The 25,372-nt window shown below is 37.3% G+C and overlaps 2 protein-coding genes across 2 annotated transcripts; both read right to left on the reverse strand.

The window, feature by feature from the left end:
• Positions 1 to 525: 525 nt before the first annotated feature.
• Positions 526 to 2,553, reverse strand: twist1a (twist family bHLH transcription factor 1a). The gene is given in 2 exon segments (NM_130984.2): positions 526 to 1,011; positions 1,895 to 2,553. A coding segment is annotated over 1 exon segment (516 nt). The 5' UTR covers positions 2,441 to 2,553; the 3' UTR covers positions 526 to 1,011; positions 1,895 to 1,924.
• A 2,074-nt stretch (positions 2,554 to 4,627) lies between these two features.
• Positions 4,628 to 7,809, reverse strand: ferd3l (Fer3 like bHLH transcription factor). The gene has a single exon (XM_088651459.1). It carries the CDS (start codon positions 7,486 to 7,488, stop codon positions 7,051 to 7,053), a length of 438 nt encoding a protein of 145 aa, XP_088507585.1. The 5' UTR covers positions 7,489 to 7,809; the 3' UTR covers positions 4,628 to 7,050.
• Positions 7,810 to 25,372: the final 17,563 nt, after the last annotated feature.

Below are 25,372 nucleotides of genomic sequence, written 5' to 3' on the forward strand. Positions count from 1 at the left end.
AGAATTTTAAAAAATCCCGGTTGTCCTAAATTTTTAAGCTAAATCAAATTAATCTTATGAGTCCATAGACCTTATATTATAATATGTTAAACTGACTTAAACAGCTAATAAAATTAAGTTAGAACTTAATTTAATAAGTTACAATGACCTAAACATATGCTGCAGGACTAATTGATCATAATTTTAACAGTGTAGATATTATTAATTACAGCGTTATCGTTGAATAATTTAAAATATCTTTGTTTGCAATAAACAAATGCACTTTCTATAACATCATTTAAATAACATACCTAAAGATATCTGCGACATAAACCTAGAGAGCCACATTGAATAGGAAAGTATTTCATTGTAGAACGAATCTCAATATAGTCTATATTTTTTTAAAAACGGCAAATCATTCAGGAATTTTCATTATTATAATCTTACCGAATGATCATTGCAGTAGTTTCTTCGTAAAGTCTTCTGTATAGCTTTGCAGTGCATTTTAAACGAATAACTGCAATGACAACATGCTAAAGCAGGTGCATTTCAAATCATGTTTTTATTGCAGAAAATATACACATATTTACATCATATTTAAAATAGAAAATGCATGTAGACACCAGATCTATTCTGCATTGTGACAATCATCAATAAATAAATAAAAGTATTTTCTTGGACCGATCAAAGAAAATGTTAACACTGATATGAGCCGATTTCCTTCATTCGTTGAGTGTGTGTGTTTTCCTTCAGAGAAAAAAATATGACGCCATGCTGGTTGTTGCTGTCAGAAGCGCAGGAGCGTCTTTTCCTGCAGCGAGTCTCTGTTTTGTGGACGGAAGCACATGTTTTCCACATTCACCGTCGCAACAGCACAGATCTGACTGTAATTCCTGCTCCCATGTCGTAGTTCACAACTGTAAGTGCTTGCAACGACGTCATGACGCTCCAGAATTTTCCCTTTATAATCCTTATTTTCGCCCTTGTTTTGAGCCGCTCCTTCCAGTGAGTTCAGCTCCTCAGGCCGAGAATCTAAAAAAACGAAGGAAAATATTTTAGTTTAGACATTGATGCAATGTTTATCTAATAATTATTATGCATTAATTTATTTTACTAAACAATAACAGTACTTATTTTATACAGTAAATAAAAAAACATTATTCAAGTGATAAAATAGCTACCATTGACTGCTTTTAAATTATTACTAGACAACAGTTCATAAAAAGTCTGTAAATACTGGTTTGTCTGAAGTGGAAAAGATTGTTTATAAATAACACCAGATTATTATGAAGCATTTTAGGTGCAAATTCGGTATTTTAAATTTTGAATATGTTTTTAAAAATCTGAATTAGCTACATTTAAAGCATAAAGTATGCTTAAATATGTTTTAATTTAGTTCTACATTAGCAGACAAAAGTTTGGACACAACTACTCATTCTTTATTATGGCCAAACATTTAAAATCATTAAAACTTGAGAAACTTCAAAAGTTGAGGATTATGGAGCCACCAAAACACGTGAAAACATGAAAATCAATGTTGTGATATCAACCATTTTCATGAGATTTTCAAGAACGAGTTTGATGGGTAAATATAGATAAATCACATTGTATTTACGTGTTTAAGGTAAGTCGCAAACAATCTATATGGGCTGAATTTTAACAAACAAATTAAGCTGAACATTATTTAATTTGTTTCTTTAAATTCAGCCCATATAAATTGTTTGCAATCACTTACCTTAAAAAACAAATACAACGAATAATTATTTTCAGAGTATGTATAATTGTCTACAACGTGAATGTGAAACTGTTTCATAATCAATCTAACGTATTGTGTCCACACTTTTGACTGGTTATCCAAAACCCTTGATATTCAAGTGCAAGTTTTTGAGCCTTTAAAAAGTTTTGCATCGCATACCATGCTGCATCAAACGCGTGCATCCGTGCGTTAGTGGGATGTTGACATGGACCACGCGCCCTCCATTCTCCACACAGAAAACGCGTAGCTGAGTCTCTCGTGCGCCACATAACTGCAGCTGGACATCTTGGAGTCCAGCTCATCGCTCTGCAGGACCTGACAGAGGAAGTCAATGTACCGGGCCGCGAGTTTGAGCGTCTGTATTTTGCTGAGTTTGTCCGAGGGTAAGGTGGGGATGATTTTGCGCAGGGAGGCGAACGCCTCGTTTAGAGACTGAGTCCTCTGACGCTCGCGCACGTTCGCCATGACGCGCTGCGTCTGCAGGTCCTCCAGAGACTGCGGGCTGCTGCTGCTGTTGCTGCACTTCTTGCTCCTCTTCCCGGGCGTGGGACTGTCGGAATCCTCGGCGTTTTTGCGGCTGGCGCGTTTTTTCCTGCTGACGCGCTTCGGTTGTCGCCTGTCGAGCTCCTCCTCGCTGTTTCCCAGACTGTCCACCGGAGACTCTGGAGAGCTGGAGTCCTCGTGCATCGCCTCTTCCTCAAACATCACCTCTGGAAAAGCTCAGATTGCGGGTCGTGGCTTCCCTGAGTCCGACGAAATGGGGTCAGAGGCTCGGTCCCTCTCAGCGCGTCTCCTCCTGCGTCACGGAGGGCTTTCTCAAACTCGAAGGGAAGTTCAGAGGATCTTATAGTCTGGAAGGAGCTAACTTTTTGGGCTGGCCTGCGATTGGACAAGAAGCTGAGTGATGTAAGAAGGGAGAGGCGGGAGGGGACCGCGATCCAAAGGGTTCCGTTATACCAAGAATCAAACGTCTGAGCCAATCAAAGCGCTTCATTTAAAATAAACACAACATAGGCACGCTGTTGATGTCAATATCATTGAAATGCATTAAAATAGAATTGAAAGCCATTTTTTGTGTCAAAGAAATAGCCAAATATATCTAAATGAGCATCCATCATCCATTCATGACATGTCAGAATAGTGATCCAACGAAAATACTGAGACTTGCGCTGACAAATTAATTGTAGACTGATTCATCATGACAAATGAACTGATGATCTGCTGATATTTTAGACTCAGATGCAGATGTACTGTGAATACAACTACAAAATCTAACTGAAAAGAGTATTTTGCATTGGTTAAAACACAACAATCAAGTACTATTAACCATTTCAAAATATTCAGATGAAGTACAGTTGAATGAATGAGCTGATGATCTGATTTTTTTTAGCATCACAGTTTTCTGCATTTTAAATTAAACTGAACAGAAATGAATGCATGCTGACAAACACTAAAATGCCATCAAGTCAAAGTAATGAGGCTGTTGATTGAGATCATAAAACACTGAAACATTTAGTCCTGAATATATTGGCTGTATTGCCAAATCCATCACAGTGATTAATCTGTAATCATTAAAAGGGCTTTTCAGTTGGCCAGATTTCAGTCTGCTTTCTGGAATGAGCCGAGAGACTTTATGATTTGCGACCTGGCAACCTTGGATCAAAACCCCTCCAAAAATGCTGAATGCACATAAAATGTCAAAATCAAAGCTTTTCTTTTAGTGGATTTACATTTACAGCATCAATCATGTCGTTAATGCATTAATGAAATGTTCTGCCAATTTACACCCTGGCAGCTCTGGAGAACTGTGTCATTATTCTCAGCCAGTGTGCCGAAATCCTCCTCAAGTCACAGTAAAAGAAGAGTGAATCTGGGTTGGCTAAGCAGACCTCATTGTTTATTTGAACATGCTCTGAAATGCATGTCTGTGTTAGTGTTATTGCAGAGTCAGGTTTCCTTCTGCACGGTTTTCATACGCAGCGGGTCGCCAAGCGCAGACGACGCACAAACTGTGTGGCCTCTTCAGTCCAACACAAACACACTGCCAAACTGGCCTTTTGCGTTCACATCCAGAGTCTGCATTATCTGCGCAAACCACACAAACGTAAGGCTCACCTCGGTTTCTGTAAAAGTTATATTATGCATTCAAATGTAACCACCAAAAGGCTACTATAATGCATGCCACAAGACCACAAATGCCAAAACAACAATGTTTTAAGATTCCGCAAGAGGGCGCACGGTTGAAACTTATGCATCACTTGTAAATCTGTGTGTGACTTGAAGATTCACCCTAAGTGCACCGACCAGTGACCCATTTAATACTTAGCACGTCATGATTTTGCCAAGTACGATACATCTATGTTGATCATGGAACATCATTTTTGTTAAAAAATGTAACACATACCCCTAAACCCAACCATAATTAAATTATTCCCAAAATCAGAGGGGAATAATAATTGGATAACAATCATGTAGAAGTGTAAACTTAACATAAACTCCAAAGTATTCCTTAACTCTGATTGGCTGTTTAAAATATTGTTTTAGGATCTACATAGATGTTCATCCAGGAACATGTCTTACTTAGTGAAATCAGCCTGGCGATAATACTTGATCAATAAATGATAGAAATGATCGAGTCTAAAAGTATTCAAATTCCTCCCTGCAGAGAATGAACGCACCTGTAACAGGGTCTAAATCTTGCCACACCTGACAGGTGACTTGAGAAATAAGTGTTTTTTTTTAAACCAGCCACGAAACTATGCGCATTCTATCCTTTAAAACAGGCAAGACAAATTTGGGAACGCATCTAATTCAAATACAATCGGCATGACAGTGTGTATAGTGTTGTATTCTGACTAGGTTAATTTAGCATTCAGAAAACTACAGACAGTAAAACTTATCTTCAATCATTCATTTTTTTTCGGCTTAGTCCCTTTTTAAATCAGGGGCCGCCACAGCGGAATGAACCACCAACTTATCCAACATTTTACATAGCCGATGCCCTTCCAGCTGCAACCCACCACTGGGAAACATCCATACCCTCTCATTCACACGAATACGGACAATTTAGCTTATCCAACTCACTACGTTTTTGGGAAACCGGAGCACCCGGACGAAACCCACATGCACGAACATGCAAACTCTACACAGAAATGCCAACTGACCCAGCCGGAGCTCGACCTTCTTGATGTGAGATAATTGTGCTACCCACTGCGTTAAATTGATAAACTTATTCATAAATTTGTATTAATCAAAATTCAATAAATGAGATAATAAATACTATCAAATGTGATGTTATTTACAACAACAGGACAATTACAAAAATAAATAGTTTTTTCATTCAAATGTAATGGAGATTTCCTTTAGGCAGAAGGTCGTATAAGGAAGCTTCTTTTTTAATGATTATTTTTGTTGTTAAAAACAGATTTATAAAACATACTCATCACAAAAAGGGCAATAGTGTTGGCGCATTTTGCAAGTTAATGATATTGCAACTCAGGCTCAAAATATGTTAGGCCTATAGTGTGGATCAGCATTTAGCATTACAGTTTTCTGGATTTTAAATAAAATAAAACAGAAATGAATGCATTTCTTGACAAACACTAAAATGCCATCAAGTCAAAGTAATGAGGCTGTTGATTGAGATCATAAAACACTGAAACATTTAGTCCCGAATATATTGGCTATATTGACAAATCCATCACATGATTAATCTGCAATCATTAAAAGGGCTTTTCACGTGGCCAGATTTGTGTGCTGACGCTTTTTGCAAGTGATATTGCAACCCAGGCTCAAAATATAGAGTAAGGTCTATATAGTGTGGATCATTTGCGAACTTAGCAGAAACACTGAAAACTCCGTTATTATGAGCTGCTCACTTGCGCTGCACATGATTAAATATTCATACAAAACGCTTTGCCATAAAGAATATGGCATTCTGAGCCCTTTCAGAAGCAAGTCCATAACCCCCTAAACCATCAATCACCCAAACCCTGTATCAAAAATCCAAATACAGTAGCTAATTTATATTATATCATATCAATTTACATAATTGCATCACTCCAAATTAATGAATATTACCAATTAATGGTATAGGCAACAATTGTTGGAGCATTATTCAAACATTTGAGCTACCCTTAAAAACTGTCTAGCAGCAATACCAACGCTATGTCACGGCAGCTAACATTTGATTCAGTGGCTAATGCATATAAATTCATATGATCTCATCCATACAATACGCTTTGCTCATCCCCCAATGACGTTTAGGTTTAGGGGTGGGGTTTGGTGCCACGCCTCCTTTTAAAAATCGTACATTGAATGAATCGTGCATCATTCATTCATTTTCTTGTCGGCTTAGTCCCTTTATTAATCCGGGGTCGCCACAGCGGAATGAACTGCCAACTTACTTTTACGCAGCGGATGTCCTTCCAGCCGCAACCCATCTCTGGGAAACATCCACACATTCACACACACACTCATACACTATGGACAATTTAGCCTACCCAATTCACCTGCACCGCATGTCTTTGGACTGTGGGGGAAACCGGAGCACCCGGAGGAAACCCACGCGAACGCAGGGAGAACATGCAAACTCCACACAGAAACGCCAACTGAGCCAAGGCTGAGTTTCTGGCAATACATTCTATTCCAACATGTCATAGCCTAATGGATGGCTTAATTCTGGGAAAAGTTTTGGACTGAAGTCTTAACAGTTTTAAGCATCAGGCTATTATATTTATAAACAGCTATACGGCTTTACATGAACGCCTAAAATTGCTGTTCAGTTTTTAATAATTAACTCCATCGAAGCCATAAAGGCAGAACAAAATAAATGATAATTAGAATTAATATTTAAAATATTTTTTTAAAGTAGCGACTCTATTCCGACATGTCATAATGGATAGCTTAATTATTGGAAAAGTTTTGGACTGAAGTCTACAGCAGTTTTAAACTTCAAATATTTATTTGTGAAATACCTAAAATTGCTGTTCAGTTTTTAATAGTAGAGGTAGGACAAAAGAAATAATAATTAATCAATATTTTACCATAATTTTGAAGATCCTTACTCTGTAAAAAGCGATTAGTTGACTAATTTAAAAAAGAGAGTAAACTCGTTCCCATTTTTAGTTTAGATGTCTATTTTAAGCAAACAAAACTATATGCACAATGATAAAAGTTAAGTCATTGGTTTACTGACTCTTTTTAAAGTGAAATCAACTTGTTGGGTTTAAGGCAACGAGTTTACTCCCTAAAGTAAAGTAAAATCACTTTTTACCGCGTTTTGAAAGAAATGCAATTAATAACTCAATCTGAGTTCAGCTGTTCTCCAGTATGTCCGTCATGAACGCTATATAGACGATGGCGAGCCGCAGAGTCTCTATCCGAGACAGTCTCTTCTCGTAGGCGAACGTGGGAACCCTCCTGCGCAGCCGGTCAAACGCCTCGTTCAGGCTGAACATCCGTTTGCGCTCGCGGATGTTTGCGGCCTGGCGCTGCACGGTGCTGATCACGCGTTTGCGCTTGGGTTTCATGTTAACGGCGATTTCCGGAGAGCCGGTGCTCGGCGACAGCGCGTAAAAGTCATCTGTTGGTGCCGTTGAGATGGAAGTCAAATCCTGGTACAGTCCATTACCATCGGTGCTGTGGGTCTCCTTGATTGCCTGTGCAGACTTATTCGGCATCATCTCCATGAACTCCACATCACTGACCAAATCAAACACTGACGGACTCAGAAATGACCTTTGCATATCCATAGTGTTCAAAGGAGACGTTTTACTGTAGAAAGTGTTTCACATTATCAGACATCCAGAGATTAAAGCCTCCTGTTTATTAAAAAGCCGGGCAGTCCAGTCTGGGTCGCGTGGATCACCAAATTCAATTTGAAAATCCGGTCAGATCCATGAAGTGAGATCCTCTTTGGCAGCAGTCCATGATCCCAATCCTGCTGTTTTAATATGCCTCTCAATTCCACCCCGAGCGTGTCCTCTTTTCCAAACTCTATTCCACAGACCCAGTAAAGTCCACAAGCCCTCTCTGAGCTGAGCTGGTGCCATTTGATGGTCGAGGGCCGCAATGATCCTGAGAGGGGAAGAGGTGCTTGACAAAGGGTCACTCGGTCTGTTTGTTCGGTTTCCTGGTGCACTGAGAGGCTAAATAATGAGACTTGTATTACCGAGAAAGACCAAATATAACATTCCCCAAGAGCACACTACACTTCAGCCGCTTTTCTTTTGCAAATTAGTGCAAATAGCTGCCAGTTGCCATGGAAAAGACAAAGTTACCACGGGTCACCTTTAAGAGCAACTCTATCTATCTATCTATCTATCTATCTATCTATCTATCTATCTATCTATCTATCTATCTATCTGTCTGTCTGTCTGTCTGTCTGTCTGTCTGTCTGTCTGTCTGTCTGTCTGTCTGTCTGTCTGTCTGTCTGTCTGTCTGTCTGTCTGTCTATCCATCCATCCATCCATCCATCCATCCATCCATCCATCCATCCATCCATCCATCCATCCATCCATCCATCCATCCATCCATCCATCCATCCATCTATCTATCTATCTATCTATCTATCTATCTATCTATCTATCTATCTATCTATCTATCTATCTATCTATCTATCTATCTATCCGTCCATCCATCCATCCTTCTGTCCATCCATCCTTCTGTCTATCTATCTATCTATCTATCTATCTATCTATCTATCTATCTATCTATCTATCTATCTATCTATCTATCTATCTATCTATCTATCTATCTATCTATCTATCTATCTATCTATCTATCTATCTATCTATCCGTCCATCCATCCATCCTTCTGTCCATCCATCCTTCTGTCTATCTATCTATCTATCTATCTATCTATCTATCTATCTATCTATCTATCTATCTATCTATCTATCTATCTATCTATCTATCTATCTATCTATCTATCTATCTATCTATCTATCTGTCTGTCTGTCTGTCTGTCTGTCTGTCTGTCTGTCCATCCGTCCATCCATCTGTCCATCCATCCTTCTGTCCATCCATCCATCCATCCATCCATCCATCCATCCATCCATCCATCCATCCATCCATCCATCCATCCATCCATCCATCCATCCATCCATCCATCCTTCCGTCCGTCTGTACATCTATCTATCTATCTATCTATCTATCTATCTATCTATCTATCTATCTATCTATCTATCTATCTATCTATCTATCTATCTATCTATCTATCTATCTATCTATCTATCTATCTATCTATCTATCCTTCCATCCATCCATCTATCCTTCCATCCATCCATCTATCGTCTGTCCATCCATCCATCCATCCATCCATCCATCCATCCATCCATCCATCCATCCATCCATCCATCCATCTATCTATCTATCTATCTATCTATCTATCTATCTATCTATCTATCTATCTATCTATCTATCTATCTATCTATCTATCTATCTGTCTGTCTGTCTGTCTGTCTGTCTGTCTGTCTGTCTGTCTGACTTTCTGTCCATCCGTCCATCCATCTGTCCATCCATCCTTCTGTCCATCCATCCATCCATCCATCCATCCATCCATCCATCCATCCATCCATCCATCCATCCATCCATCCTTCCGTCCGTCCGTAAATCAATCTATCTATCTATCTATCTATCTATCTATCTATCTATCTATCTATCTATCTATCTATCTATCTATCTATCTATCTATCTATCTATCTATCTATCTATCTATCTATCTATCTATCTATCTATCTATCTATCTGGTAGTAGCATCATTCACACATAAGCGGATCAGTCAAGAGGTTTTTTTCTTTAGTCAGACGAAGAGTGTGATCTTAAATGCTGAGGTGGAGGAGCAGACAAATATTCTGATGTGTGTGTGTGTGTGTGCGTGTGTGTATGTGTGTGTGTGTGTGTGTGTGTGTGTGTGTGGTTGGTGTGTGTCCCAGAACACAGTCAGTGGCTGCTGATTTATGTGGTCTTTCAGTTGGTAAGAAACACTCATGCTGATCTGCTAAATTCAGACGGAAAACCAAAACACTCCATCATCATTAAAGGGCAGATGATGTTGGCATGACTTCACAATGCCAGAAAAGATAACATCAATTTATGCCCAAATGTCAGGCCAATTTCATCTCATTTGAGAAGGAGAAGTTGTGGCAGTAAGTACATTTTTATAAAGTACTCAATTTCTGTTCACAATATCCAACGTTTTACCAACAACTGTCATGTAAACTGTAAAAAAAGCTAAAGTGAAAATTATAACCTGGTTAACAGTATGCTTCCTTTATACAACATGGTGAATATCCATAAATAGACTGTCCCAGAATTCCCTGCATGACACTTTTTTTGCCTTTTATAACTGTGTTTTTAGTTTACTACTCATAATTGATGTACATTAGAGTTTTATCATACATCTAATGTTGATAAATAAGGTTTATTGCATTACTTTAAATGTATCTGTGTTACCGTAATGGTGTTTAGTACACAGAGCATCTTCTATATATTAATATGCTTCTCTGTTTGTGGGAAAAGTTTGTGATGAGCTTTGGGTCATCATATGAATATCACCGCCTGCTTATGTTGTGTTTTTGTATGCGTACTGAAGGTATAATGATGTGTAATGTTAGTTCTTCAAAACACTGGTGTATGATACTATAAATTAATCAAATGTGGTAGTTTACTGTAATTTTAAAGAAAATTAATTGACGGTTTCTACTGTATTTTTAGCAAGTTGTTATTTCTAACAATCACAGTTGCCCTTTTTTATTTACTGTTTTTACTGTTATTGATGATAGTCACAGCTTGCATTTACTGTAAATGTTACAGATTTTATTTTAGTGTATGATTGTCAGTGTGATATTGGTTTAACAAATAAATCTAACATTGAATGATTTACATACAGACTCTAAAATTTTAGAATTTTACAATTAAAAATACAGTAGAAACCGTAAAATAATTTCAAAATTGCATAGTTTTTACTGTATTTTCAGTTTTACTGTATTATAAAGTCCTAACAACCACAACTGACATATTTAAACATAAATATTAAACTTTTTTTTTTAACTGTGATTGTCACAGCTGCGTTTTTTTACAGTAAATATTACAGATTTTTTTCGACAGTGTTTGATTGCGAGTATTGTATTGGTTTTGAAAGAGCTCAATAAAAGATAAACAAATATTGAATAATTGACATTCAGACTCTAAAACTCTAGAACTTTACCGTTAAACATAAGGAAGAAATGCTAAATGAATTTACACATTTTATGGTCTCTACTGTATTTTTTATAGTAAAGTTCTAACAATCACAGCTGCTGTTTTCTACGGTAAATATTACAGATTTTTAACAGTGTATGATTGTCACAGCTGGTATTTATTTACTGTAAATATTACATATTTGTTTTACAGTGTATGATTGTGAGTGTGATATTGCTTCTGAAAGAGTTCAATGACAAAGAAATCTAGGGAAAAATTAATATCCACTACTCTAAAACTAAAAACATTACAATAAAAATACAGTAGAAATCATAAATTAATTTAGAAATTTTATGGTCTCAACTGTATTTTTAACAGTAAACTTTAACCAACCTAAGCCATTTTTACCGTAAATATTACAGATTTTTTTAAATTATGTATGATTTTCACAGCTGCTGTTTCTTTTTTAACCATAAATAATATGGATGTATTTACAGTGTATGATTGTAAGTGTGATATTGGTTTTGAAAGATAATCTAGATTCTAATATAAAATCTAAAAGAAGCTAATATTGAATAATAGACATCCAGACTATAAAACTCCAGAACCTTACCGTTAAACATAAGAAAGAAATGCTAAATGAATTTAGACATTTTATGGTCTCTACTGTATTTTTAATAGTAAAGTTCTTACAATCACAGCTGCTGTTTTCTACTGTAAATATTACAGATTTTTTTTCGACAGTGTTTGATTGGGAGTATTATATTGGTTTTGAAAGAGCTCAATAAAAGATAAACAAATATTGAATAATTGACATTCAGACTCTAAAACTCTAGAACTTTACCGTTAAACATAAGGAAGAAATGCTAAATGAATTTACACATTTTATGGTCTCTACTGTATTTTTAATAGTAAAGTTCTAACAATCACAGCTGCTGTTTTCTACTGTAAATATTACAGATTTTGAACAGTGTATGATTGTCACAGCTGGTATTTATTTACTGTAAATATTACAGATTTGTTTTACAGTGTATGATTGTGAGTGTGATATTGCTTCTGAAAGAGTTCAATGACAAAGAAATCTAGGGAAAAATTAATATCCACTACTCTAAAACTAAAAACATTACAATAAAAATACAGTAGAAATCATAAATTAATTTAGAAATTTTATGGTCTCAACTGTATTTTTAACAGTAAACTTTAACCAACCTAAGCCATTTTTACCGTAAATATTACAGATTTTTTTCAATTATGTATGATTGTCACAGCTGCTGTTTCTTTTTTAACCATAAATAATATGGATGTATTTACAGTGTATGATTGTAAGTGTGATATTGGTTTTGAAAGATAATCTAGATTCTAATATAAAATCTAAAAGAAGCTAATATTGAATAATAGACATCCAGACTATAAAACTCCAGAACCTTACCGTTAAACATAAGAAAGAAATGCTAAATGAATTTAGACATTTTATGGTCTCTACTGTATTTTTAATAGTAAAGTTCTAACAATCACAGCTGCTGTTTTCTACTGTAAATATTACAGATTTTTAACAGTGTATGATTGTCACAGCTGGTATTTATTTACTGTAAATATTACAGATTTGTTTTACAGTGTATGATTGTGAGTGTGATATTGCTTCTGAAAGAGTTCAATGACAAAGAAATCTAGGGAAAAATTAATATCCACTACTCTAAAACTAAAAACATTACAATAAAAATACAGTAGAAATCATAAATTAATTTAGAAATTTTATGGTCTCAACTGTATTTTTAACAGTAAACTTTAACCAACCTAAGCCATTTTTACCGTAAATATTACAGATTTTTTTCAATTATGTATGATTGTCACAGCTGCTGTTTCTTTTTTAACCATAAATAATATGGATGTATTTACAGTGTATGATTGTAAGTGTGATATTGGTTTTGAAAGATAATCTAGATTCTAATATAAAATCTAAAAGAAGCTAATATTGAATAATAGACATCCAGACTATAAAAACAGCTGCAGTTGCTATGAAAGTTTCCATTTTCCACCCCAGCAAATGTTTAATTGCAAAGTTGCATTATAATTAAAATTCTTTGGAGCAACTGTTTTATATAATGCTGTGTACGCAACATGTCAGAACTACTATAATTAGGCAATTTTGACTTTTTGATATAATGATTGATGTAAAATGATGGCATCAAGTAAAAAAAAAGCAGGTTCAGTTAAAGACAGTGTTTTATTATGCTTTACACACTGTAATTTTTGTCCCTTTTAGGCTTTTATCCTAATTCTGATTTTTTGGTGACTGTTGCTTTAAATTCAAATAAGTCTGTGCTCTTTTCAAAAGAGGGCGGAGCTACAAATGCCTATGTGTCAGCATAGTGGCAGATTCAAAAACAAGACTAACTTCCTATGCTAATAAGGGAGAGATGGTCACTAGTGGGCGGGGCTTTCTCCCTCCGATGACACGTATGAAGGGAGAATGTCAATCAGAGTGTTTCTGCAGACTGTTTATATCAAGTCTGATTATAAAAAAATACAATTAATACATGTTTACCATTAGAAGCTGCTTATATTCACACAATGCTGACACACAACTGTGTTTAAACCCCTTATAAATGTGAATTTTGCATAATAGGTGCCCTTTATTCCTCACAATAACACTGTTTCCAATGTAGCTTTGATCAAATGGTGAAACCGAAGACATGAAAACATACTGACAGAGCAAATCATGTCAAGAAAAGCTTTTCATTTTAATACAGAGCACTTACTTCAGACAGGTGTGTGTGTGTGAGTGTGTGTGTGTGTGTGAAGAGCAGAAACCTCTCCTTAATCTCTCTCTCTCTGTGTTTTCCTGGCAGGAGGATAAACATGATGTGCACATTCCTGAGGTCACTATGGAGAAGCTGAGAAAGCACAGCTGGACCTGGAGAATATGAGGTAATCCTGAGCCCCGGGGGCTGCTGGGTAAATATTGATCTTGAATAAGAAATCAAATACAGTAGAGACAATGGCGGCGTTATGTGTCGAGCGGTTAGTGCGAACAGTAGGCAAAAGCACAGATGAGCTGAAACAAACACCTGCCTCTGCTCCAAACAGCTCAACATTTAGCCGGAGTTCCCACAAAATCAACACAAACACACAGTTTACTGCGGGGACGGACTCAGTTTTATTAAATAGCTCGCAACTTGTTCACTACATTCTTAATCTATTGGGTTAAAAGCAACATAGGATCATTGTGTAAACGTAGCCCCATATACATTTCTGGAGATCCTGAATTATGAAGCCAGAGGTATGTATGGCTGCATTTCGTCTTTAAAATGAATGCTACGGGGCGCCGTTCCTTTTTGCGCTTACCGGCTGACTGCTTACCTCCGTATGGTCGCTCTCCCACCGTAGTCCAATACCTCACCGCATACATCAGCAGACTTGAGATGCAGAGGTGAGCTGAGTATGACGACAGGGTTCGAGTCCGGCGAAGAACGATTCCAGAAAGCAGGTAGGACAAAAACAAAACCCCAAAAATAAAATAAACAAGTAAATAACAGAGTGAGAATGTGGCAAAACATGTTAAAAAAATCTGCAGAGGGCTTTTCTTTTTCTGGATTGCTTTTGAAAACACTTTCGGTTGGGTTTGGGAAAGGGGGTGATCGGGTCAATTGGTGCTTTTCAAAAACACTATTGGTTAGGTTTAGGGAAGGAGAAGGGTGGGTCACTCGATCAGTCAGACGATCAGTCAGTCCAACACAATCTCACGGCAATTCGTAACTTTTTCATTTAGTTGCTAATTCGTACAAATTCGTACGATCTAATTCGTACATTTTAATACGATTTGCTCATCCCCTAATGACGGTTGGGTTTAGGGGTGGGGTTGGGTGCCACGCCTCCTTTTAAAATCGTACAATTTCGTACGACTGAACTGAAATTAGCCACTAAACTGGCAAACCATAAAATACTTACGTTTTCTTGTGAGATCAGGCTGGTCAATCAGTCAGTCAGACGACAGCGGCCTCTGGTGGATTTATGCAAGAACAGCAGGCGCGAATGGCACCCGCAAGAGAAATTTGATATCTACACAGTGGCCTCTGGTGGATTCGCGAAAACAAAAAATGAAAAAAAAAAAAAAAACAGCTACTGGGACGTATTTGGCGCTCTCTAGAAATTTATATAGCATATATATTGAGTATATTTATAAAACATATAAATATATAATTTTATATTTATATGTTTTAATGTTATTTTATTTCAACCAATAATATTTGTAAATAATTTAAATAATTTCTTTTAATATTTGTATTTACTTTTAAATTTTTATAGATTTTTAAATATGGATTATATATTTCAACATTGTCAATCTAAAAACAACTTTTCTTTCACAGAATATTTTTATTTGAGTTTTTTTCTGCTTTATTTCACTTACCAAAAATATATATATATGTTTTTAATAATTTAATTATTAAGAGATAAAAACATTTAATTAGTAATGTGCTTCTGCCATTTTACAAGTTCCTTTCAGGTTTCATTTCTTAAGATTAGTTTTAGTAATGTCAGCAATTAAACCAAGCTATTAAACGTCAAGTAAGCAATAATATTTTCTTAAAAACTTTTCATTGTTAAATTTTTATATTTTACCTTATTTTATTTATATATAACATTGCCAATCTAAAAACAACTTTTATTCACGTAATGTTTTTATTTTAGTTTATTTCAGCTTTATTTCAATTACTAAAAAAATATTTTTAAATCATTTTAAGAATAAACAGAGACATAAACATTTAATTTTTATAGATTTAGCTTCAGATAGAGAGATAGATTTAATTTCTTCAGTTTAGTTTTAGTAATTTTAGTACTTACTTGATTACTTTAAATTGGCCAAGTCAGCAATAATTGTTTTTTAATGCAAATTTTTTTTTATTCATTCATTCAATTTCCTTCAGCTTAGTCTCTCATTAATCAGGGGTCACCACAGCAGAATGAACCGCCAACTATTCGGGAATATATTTTACCTTCCAGCTGCAACTCAGTACTGGTAAACACTCATACAGACACACACTCATACAATACAGCCAATTTAGTTTAGTCAATTCCCCTATAGAGCATATGTTTGGACTGTGAGGGAAACCGGAGCACCCGGAGGAAACCCACACCAGCACGGGGAGAACATGCAAACTCCACAATGAAATGCCAACTGGCTTAGCCGAGGCTCAAACCAGCGACCTTCTTGCTGTGAGGTGACAGTGCTAACCACTGAGCCACCATGCCGTCAATTTTTCTTTTAATTTTAATTAACAATTAATTACAACCCCTGGTTTATGTCAGTGGCATGTAAGTCTGTGTGCATGAGTCAGGGTTTGAGTCTGCTGAGGGAATAGTTACACCGACGGATCATTTGCACTTGCCGCTGAAGAAACAAAAGTATGTTTTCCCAGAAGAGGCTCTGAGAAGGACTTTCAATCCAGATCATGCATCACATAAGCAATTGAAAACCCAACTGAGGCTATTGGCGGTACAGTGGGTGGTAAACCTGCCTGATCCAGTTCTCCAGCCCAGGGGTTTCGGCCGTCCGTTTATTTCCTCTCTGCCTCCCAGCGCTGCAGTCGGCCATCATTTCCTCTCACTTTGTTGTCGGAGATCTGCGGATAAACCAGAAAAAAACGGGTTTTTACTCGACTGAGCAGAATACTAAATAAACAAGAAACGTAATTGTGGCTGGGGAGAGACATCGAGATGGGGATGAATTTTCAGAGTGCTCTTAAAGGGACAGTACACGCAAAAATGAGCGTTTAATGAACGCTTACTTAAGTACTTCCAAACCTGTTTGAGTTTCTTCTTTGATTGAACTAAAAAGAAGATATTTTAAGAATGTTGAAAACCGGCAATAATTAACATCCATAGTACAAAATAAAAACTATGGAAGTCAAGATTATCTTCAGTGTATCTGCACTGTCTCTTTAAATGAAGTTAGAAAACTACAGCCAGAAGCTAAACAAGATACAGGCAGAAGCTATCTGTTTTTAAAGTACTTACTGCAGTGTAGTTGCTAAGGTGTTTGGGGTGGTTTGTAGAGTATTAATATGCTGTTGCTAAGGTGTTTAGGGTGGTTTATGCAGCATTGCAATGCGGATGCTAAGGTGGTGCTCTTTTTTCAACCCAAGCTCATTCTGGAAACGCAGCCCCGCGGATGTTTCTGGAGACCGCGATTTACGTGGCCGGAGGTACGTACGGACGCGTTTAGTTTTTTCGAGCGAACGGCTCGCCTTCGAGTGGAGCACTTTCCCAATGCAAACAGTTTGTCCGCTTAGCTCACAGCGTTGCGTCGGCAGAGCGGAGGCCCCGGAGGAGGAGGAGCCGGCCGCGGGGACGACGACCGGGATCGAGTCCGGGGAACAGCGGTTCCAGAAATCAGGTAAGACAAAAAACGGAATCCGAAAAATAAGGGCGAGAACGCGGCGGGATCCGAAAACGCGGTTGAAATCGAAGACGAGGGCTTTTGCTTTTTTTTTTTTTTTTGGACGTCTTTTTCAAACCGTCGCCTGGGTTTAGGGAAGGAGGAGGAGGAAGAGGAGGGCGGCCGGGTCGGCCAATCCGGCGGCTTTTTGCGCGAGAACGGCGCGGGCGCGAACGGCACACGTTCCCGAGAGGCGCCCGAGGTGCGAAAAAGCGCGCACAGCGGCCTCTCGCAGATCTGCGAAAACAAAAACCGCTCGAATACGTACCTCCCAGGACGTATCTCGCTGTCCGCAGAAACGTCCGCAGGGCTACGTTTCCACAATGAGCCCGGGTTGTCTTTTTTTGAGAGGGGTGGTGTTTTCTATAGTCCTGCTATGTAGTTGATGATGCTGAGGTGTTGCTCTCTGTGTTGCTACCATTTTTGGGTTAGTTCTATAGTCTTGCTATGTAGGTGCTAAGTTGTTTGTAATAGTTGGATGCTTTTTTTATGGGGGGTGTTTTTTAGAGTCTTGCTATGTAGTTGCTATAAGGGGTTTGGGATGACTGGATGCCCAGGTGTTGCTAAATATTTTGGGGTGGTTTCTATAGCATTGCTATGCAGTTGTTAAGGTGTTTGGAGTGGTGTGCACAGTGTAATTATACAGTTGCTAAGGTGTTTGGGTTGGTTGTAAGGCATTGACATTTGGATGTTAAAGTGTTGCTATCTGTGTTGCTACAATTTTTTTTTTGGTCTTAGCTGGTCTTAGATATATATAGATATCGCATACTTTAGCGCTGTGGACGGGTGTAATAACGAGCAAACAAAGAAAACAAAGCACAAAGGCAGAACATTTCATAGGTATGATTAAGTTTTTTTCTGTTTTTGTATGTTTTGAACTTTTGTGCTAATCAGGTCACGTTATTGATGATAACAGTCACTTTCTGCATTCACCATACGGCAAAGCAGCTCCAACTCGCACTAAACACTCGGCTTATGCTAGTTTTGTTGAATTAAATCAGCAAACAATGCAAAAGAAATATGACAACGAGATGCTACGCTGCCAGACACTTGTATTATTGTCGGCTAACGTTAGTGAAAGAGTCGTTTGGGGGATTCATTCACAAACGAATCGCTCCCTCCGTCAGTATGAGCAGTGAAAGCAGGAGAGGAGCTGTGTTTCAGGACATGATTAGATCAAATTTAACAGGAGGGTAGATGGTACATTTCTGTACACACAAACACAAGCTTTTTGTCAGGAATGCCCGTGCGGTCACTGATCCATCAATGTAGAAAAGTAATGTCAAATTATAATTTTCGTAATTAGAAAAAAAAAATTACACACTAACATCCAGGAAAACTCCCGATCACAGATATATGTGTATATGTGTATATCTCTGGCTTTGCATGGCCACAGTCCTCCACTGTACCTTGGTCCCTCATTCATTTCAAAGGAGCGCTACCCTGTAGCAAGATGGCGGCGCTATTGACGCATTCCGTCCAATAGACAACAACAGGCCAGGCGACATCTAGTGTATATATCTATGTTAGCTGGTCAGGTTGGGAGATGACCAGCTAAAACCAGCTTGACCAGCCTAGCCAAAACCAGCTATGTCCAGCTTAAACCAGGCTAGTCAAGCTGGTTTTAGCTGGATTAAGTTGTTCAGTTTCCAGCCTGACCAGCTAAGACCAGGCTGGAAATGGCTGGAAACCCCTCTAAAACCAGTCTGGTCGACCAGCTAAAACCAGCCAACCAGCCTAGGCTGGTTTAATCTGGATTTTTCTGCAGGGTGAGCTGAAATATTCAACTATTATAATGGTAATAAGAAGTAGAGTAAGACTGAAAGCTGTGAATCAAAACAAAATCAATACTGAAGCAAAGACGAAAACGGCACAAAAGCAGCGGAGCTTTTATTATGCCACAGTCCCACCTCTTCCTGTTCTTCAGCTCGTAATCACACGGAGAAGAATCAGGGCTATTGGATATATTCATTTTAAAAACTTCAATATTTTTGCCTTTAAATGTCTGTGATGGTTCAATCTAGATAGCATTTGGCTCAGATTTTTAATGTTTACAGGGAAGATTTCATCAAGTGTTTTAAGTCCTCCCTCTTAGAAATGATCATCCAGGTTTTGTCACCCAAAAATGCAAATCATATATAAGCCGCCAGCAGAGGAGATCAGTAAGAGTGTGTGTTTCTTCAGATCTAGATGTTGTCAGGTTTGGTGTAAAGCGTCTGAACTGCAGTGTTTCCTCTGGGCTTTGTTCATGGTGGATTTGGGCCGCGCTGCAGCGATAAATCTGAAATTAAATATCTCTCCATCCCTCCCTCCTGTGTCCCTCTGTCCTCCCTCTGTCTGCGTCCAGATCTCTCTCTCTCTTTCTCTCAGCCTCTTCGTCTTCTCTTCAAGCATCTCACAGCCAAATTTCTTAAAGGGATAGTTGACCTAAAATATAAACCCCTGTCATTTACTCATCATCGTGCTGTTTGAAACAGGTATGGGCTTCTTTAATCTGTGATAAGACATGTTTAGATTAATGTGAACCATCCCTTTCCATGCTATAAAAGTGAATGATGTTTAAAAGCGCTAAAACAGTAGTCTGAACAAAAAGTGCACTATATTTTATGATGTCTGAATTGAGTTAATAATACACACTCTCACACACTATCATACTGCTTATTCCCTGATTTATCAGGGGTCGCCACAGCAAAAACAGATAAATTTGGGGCAGCAGTGGTTAGCACTGTAGCCTCACAGCAAGACGGTCGCGGGTTCGAGCCTCGGCTGGGTCAGTTGGTGTTTCTGTATGGAGTTTGCATGTTCTCCCTGCATTTGTGTGGGTTTCCTCTGGGTGCTCCGGTTTCCCCCACAGTCCAAAGACATGCGTGGTGAATTGTATAGGCTAAATTGTCCGTAGTGTATGTATTTGTGTGAATGAGTGTGTATGGGTCTCCCAGTGATGGGCTGTGGCTGGAAGGGCATCTGCAGTGTAAAACATATGCTGGATAAGTTGGTGGTTCATTCCGCTGTGGCGACCCCGGATTAATAAAGGGACTAAGCCGACAAGAAAATGAATGAATGCATGATTAAATGTAAGCTTAGCATTAGAAACTTCTTTAAAAAATCTTTAACTGCCCCAAAAATTGTAGTATAAATCTCTGTGGATCAAATACAAAAAGCATCAACCATTTAACATTTTTTCCCAAGCGTTATTTAAAACAGTAATGTAGATACTTGAGTTTAATATGCTTTCAGTGCATATAAGAACACTTCTGTCAGTTTAATCTGATCTGAACACATAAATAGAGCATTTCATCTTTTGCCCATGTTCTGGTGCCATCTGAAAATTGTTTATTTTTTGTGTTTACTAAGGCCCCGTTTACACTAGTGCGTTAGTTTTAAAACGGCGTTTTAGAATGAAAACAATCCGCGTCCACACTCGCGTTTTACCCAGCGTTTCTGAACTGCTCTCCGTCCACACCAAAACGCTGAAAACGCACATCACGTGACCACACACACACTCTCTGGCAAGCGCTGCAGCTCATCTACCCAGATGAGAGCTCTGCTAGTCGGACTTCTCATCAAGCATCTCCCGCTGGATCTAATATCTCACTATATTTATTAAACGGGATATTTCATTCATCTTGTTGTCTTTATCTAACGACATATTCCCTGAATTCGGTCATTAGAATCTTACTTTTTCTCAGGTAACGTGTTTTGGCTGAGCGCAAAGATAAGTTAATGATTGATGAAACCACGTAGCCTATTATGTATATTGACTGATCGCTTGCCTTTATTTCCTATAATGTAAAAACTTATTGTATGTTATACTTTTATAATTATCGATTATTAAAACTGATATTCAGCAAAGAGAGGGTGTGTTTCGTATTTTCACTGAAATTGAAAGGAGGCAGTTGTTATCGGCTCCGTTTTGTTATAAATATCCACACAGTGAAGATGACGCTCATATATGCAGCACGCCTCAACATGTCTGCTGTCTTAGTTGCTAATATTAAAATGAAAATAGGCAGTTCCTTAAATAATGTTTACATTTTATTGTTGAGAAAGTGAAACAACGTAGCCAGGGTGATGTGAATGAAGTTATAAAGTACACTGTTCCCTTTGAAGATGTACCCGTGTCCTCGGTATAGTCTGCTTTTCCATATCAAACTGAGAAGAAGAGACTGCAGCCTTGATCAAACTTGCAAAGTCTGAACTTACAAAGAGAGAATGCAGGACTGAACTGTGTGTGTTAGGCTACTTAATATTGAGGAAAAGCCCCAATCAGAGAGGCAGATGTCGGCAGCCCCGCCTCCGTTTTCAGATGTCTCCGTTTTCCATCATCCACACTGAGACGGAGCAGCAGCGTTTCAGAATGAAAACGGCCTCTCCAGCGTTTTCGAAACGCTCCGTTTTCGGCGCTCGAGAACTCCGGCGTAGTGTGGACGGTTGGCGTAACCGTAGCAAAACTTATGCGTTTTCAAACTAAAACGCATTAGTGTAAACGGGGCCTAAAACTACAGTTGGCTGAGCAGGTCTTTAGAGGTTCTCCAGCTGTGTGTGTGTGTGTGTGTGCGTGTGCAGGGGGATCTTCTCCAGTGTGACTGTCAGACTAAACTCTCTCACACTGCCAATACAAAAGAGCAATAAACATTCACCCTGGAGGCTCCGCCCACCGCCCTCAGCCTGCCAGATTCTTCTGCCTGCTTATAAAAGCTCATTTTAGCGAAACCACACTGTTTAATATCCACTTTTTCCAAAAGAAATTGGGCCGAAGGGGTGAGACTTGGTGAGTTTACAAGCGTGTGCGTACTGTTCCAAATACAAAAACACAAAGCTGCCGAAAGACCCACAGCAGACAAAGATCACTGAAACAATCAGCGGTTGGGATTTGACAGGTTGCTGGTGTATTTGCATAGGATATTTGTTAAGTTTTAAAATAATAAATGTAGATTTTAATATTGAATGTGAGTAGTGATTATATAGATATAAATAACTGAGAGTTATCTATACTGTAAAATATAGGTAACTGAGAGTTTTGACAGTACAACCACACAGAACAGATTAATACTGCTCTAGCAACCTGAGTAAGACCAACATTGATTTAAACATTTTGAGCCCTATCATACACCCGGCGCAAGACGGGTTTCACAGACAAGTTGCTATTTTTAGCCAAACGCAACCTTAATTTTCCCATTTTCCGCCACAATGTTTAAATTGCAAATTTATTTGTGCCACTTTGTGGACTCATGGGTCTTTCGGTCTAGAAAAGAGGTAGAGCTGCACGAATTCTGGCTAAAATGAGAATCACGATTTTTTTTGCCCGAATAAAGATCACGATTTTCTCACGATTCTGTAAATGTAAAATAAAGCTGAATATGAGTAGGCAATTATTATTGTTTTTTTTTCAAACATATGGTAAAATTATATGTGTAGGTCTACTGGCTTCTATAAATAATTATATTCTACTTATAATAATTCTGATGCAGAATTATGTTTAAGACATTATTAGACCATTTTATTCACTGGTAAAATCAACATTATATAGGCTGGAGTAGTTATACTGACACTGTAAACATTTATTTTCATGCACAACTGTGTGTTCGCTATGAAAGAATAAAAACATATCAAATGCTTGTCCTAATCATAACTCTAAAATGCGATATGATTATTTAAATGACGTGCACGCTTTCGGTTTCATTTTAATAATAATAATGGCAACTCTGATGGCAACTCTGCCTCTACAGTTGAGTAAAACTCAGCGGTTTATCATAAACTTTTCATCGATCATTTCCCCCGCAATTGACAGCAAGAACGAGTGCAGAATCGTTGTCTGATTGACAAGCAGCAGCTTCATGTTCAAAAGAATCTAAAACGCCAAATAGGATGAATCTGTTCCGCATTTTCTAAACGTACTATATATATTTAGCTGTTCGCTTGTACGGTGGCTCTGAACTGTCAAAACACCTCTAAAAAGACTTTTTGGACATGACATATTCAATACCATTTCAGCTGGTTTCAGTCCTCAGATCTTTCATTTTCATCTCATTTAAATATATTTAATTTGCTTGTTGATTAAATCCTATTTTGTTATTTAACCTTATTAATTTTATGCAACAGTCAAGTTGCATGTTAATTTGCTATGAAGAAAAAGAAGTAATGTATTTTTTGCATGCTGATTTATGTGAAATCTTGAATATAGGTCTATAATCACCTTGCAATTTTGAAGTTAAAGCTTTTTTTGCTTTGTGTATAGACTATTTAGATCATAAGAGCAGTTCAATCTTTTATGAAGTTTGCTGTATAAAAATAAATCATTTTGAAATATTTATAAATATCGGCCTATACATATCGGCTATCGGCCTCCAAGTCTGAAGAATTATCGGTTATCGGTATCGGCCAAAAAATCCATATTGGTGCATCCCTAATATATATATATATATATATATATATATATATATATATATATATATATATATATATATATATATATATTGTTGGAATATCTAGCCTATTCCATGCGTGTTCAAGAGAAAAGGTCTGGAGAGTTTTTTTCTTCAATGTCAAAAATCGTAACAATTTATTGGATACAAATGAATAATTCGATGACAGAGCTCTGGGTTACATTACCCCAATGCAATACAAGAATTACATTCAGGAGGTTCGCAACTAACATACATTTCCTGACTCCAGTATATATACACAACTGATCTTAACAGGTGGAGTTTTGGTGTAACGTCACTTGTCAGTCATTGTTCAGTCCCTTGGCTCTTTGTAACCCCTGGACATTACTTCCACTTTCTGCAACCTTTCTCTGCATACCAGAACTGAACGCTTCCGTGCATCTTTAATATCTTTCACACTCCTACAAGCATCATGACAACTTGTGACATGCCGAGACTATAGTTCTGGAACAAACCTAAATTTATTCTTATTCTGCTTTTTTCACTAGTCAGCAGTTCTTCTAAAAAGTATGCAGCACAGTAAAAAAGAGGAAGTTTGTCTGGTCAAGATGTTTTATAATACAAAAGAGAAAGATTGATTAATCTGTTGTTAGTCTAAACATTTTTCTAATAAATGAAAACACAAAAGTTATAAAAATAAATTCCTTTTCTCTAACAATATATATATATATATATATATATATATATATATATATATATATATATATATATATATATATATATATATTAGGGATGTGCGGAGCAGCCGGTATTTGTATTTGTATTTGTATTTGTTGAGGGGGGAAAAGTATTTGTATTTGTATTTGTATTTGTATTCGAGTAAAATTCAAAATGGCGCAAAAATATACATTTTTTCTATTACACTTCTAATTTACGTTATAGTGAAAGTATTGTTTAATTATACCCATTATATAAATTATAGGTATGCACTATTGGCTGTTGTTTTTGAACATGTGACAAGAAATGTCATTGAAAAGAAAATAACATAGAAGCCATTATTTCATTCATGGTTAAACCTACAACTAATAAAATACCATTGAGAATATTATGAACCCCACCACCACCGTTCTTGTTAAAGGACACTGAATAGACAGAATAAAAACAAATAATACTTCAAAAAACTGTTCTTCTTCAGAAAGAACTTCTTTCCAATGCACAGAATTCCAAAAACTAAAATTAACTAAATAAATCTAAATAAAACCCTGCCCAGGAGATCTGGCAGAACAAAAGTATTCTATATAATACTAAAAGATACAGTCCTGCTATTATCATCTGCCAGCCACAAAACAGACACAAAGTTTGTTTGTTTGTTTATTTAGAGATATCTGCAAATATTTTTCAATGGAAGTCAATGGAGGAATATGACTAGTCAGTCATAATATATTTGCAGATATTTCCAATCTGACTAGTCGAATTATAATTATGACAAGTCAAAATATAATTAGAGATATCTCTAAATATATTTATGGATAGTCTGAACAAGGTTTAAATGCTAAAACGGCTTGCCATACCCTTTCACCCAGTAGCACAGTGGAGAGTTCTCTAGTTATATCCTTTCAGTCGTTTGTTATG

The sequence above is a fragment of the Danio rerio genome, chromosome 19 (genome assembly GCF_052040795.2).
Source record: "Danio rerio strain M-AB ecotype USA chromosome 19, GRCz13ab, whole genome shotgun sequence".
Classification (NCBI taxonomy): Eukaryota; Metazoa; Chordata; class Actinopteri; order Cypriniformes; family Danionidae; genus Danio; species Danio rerio.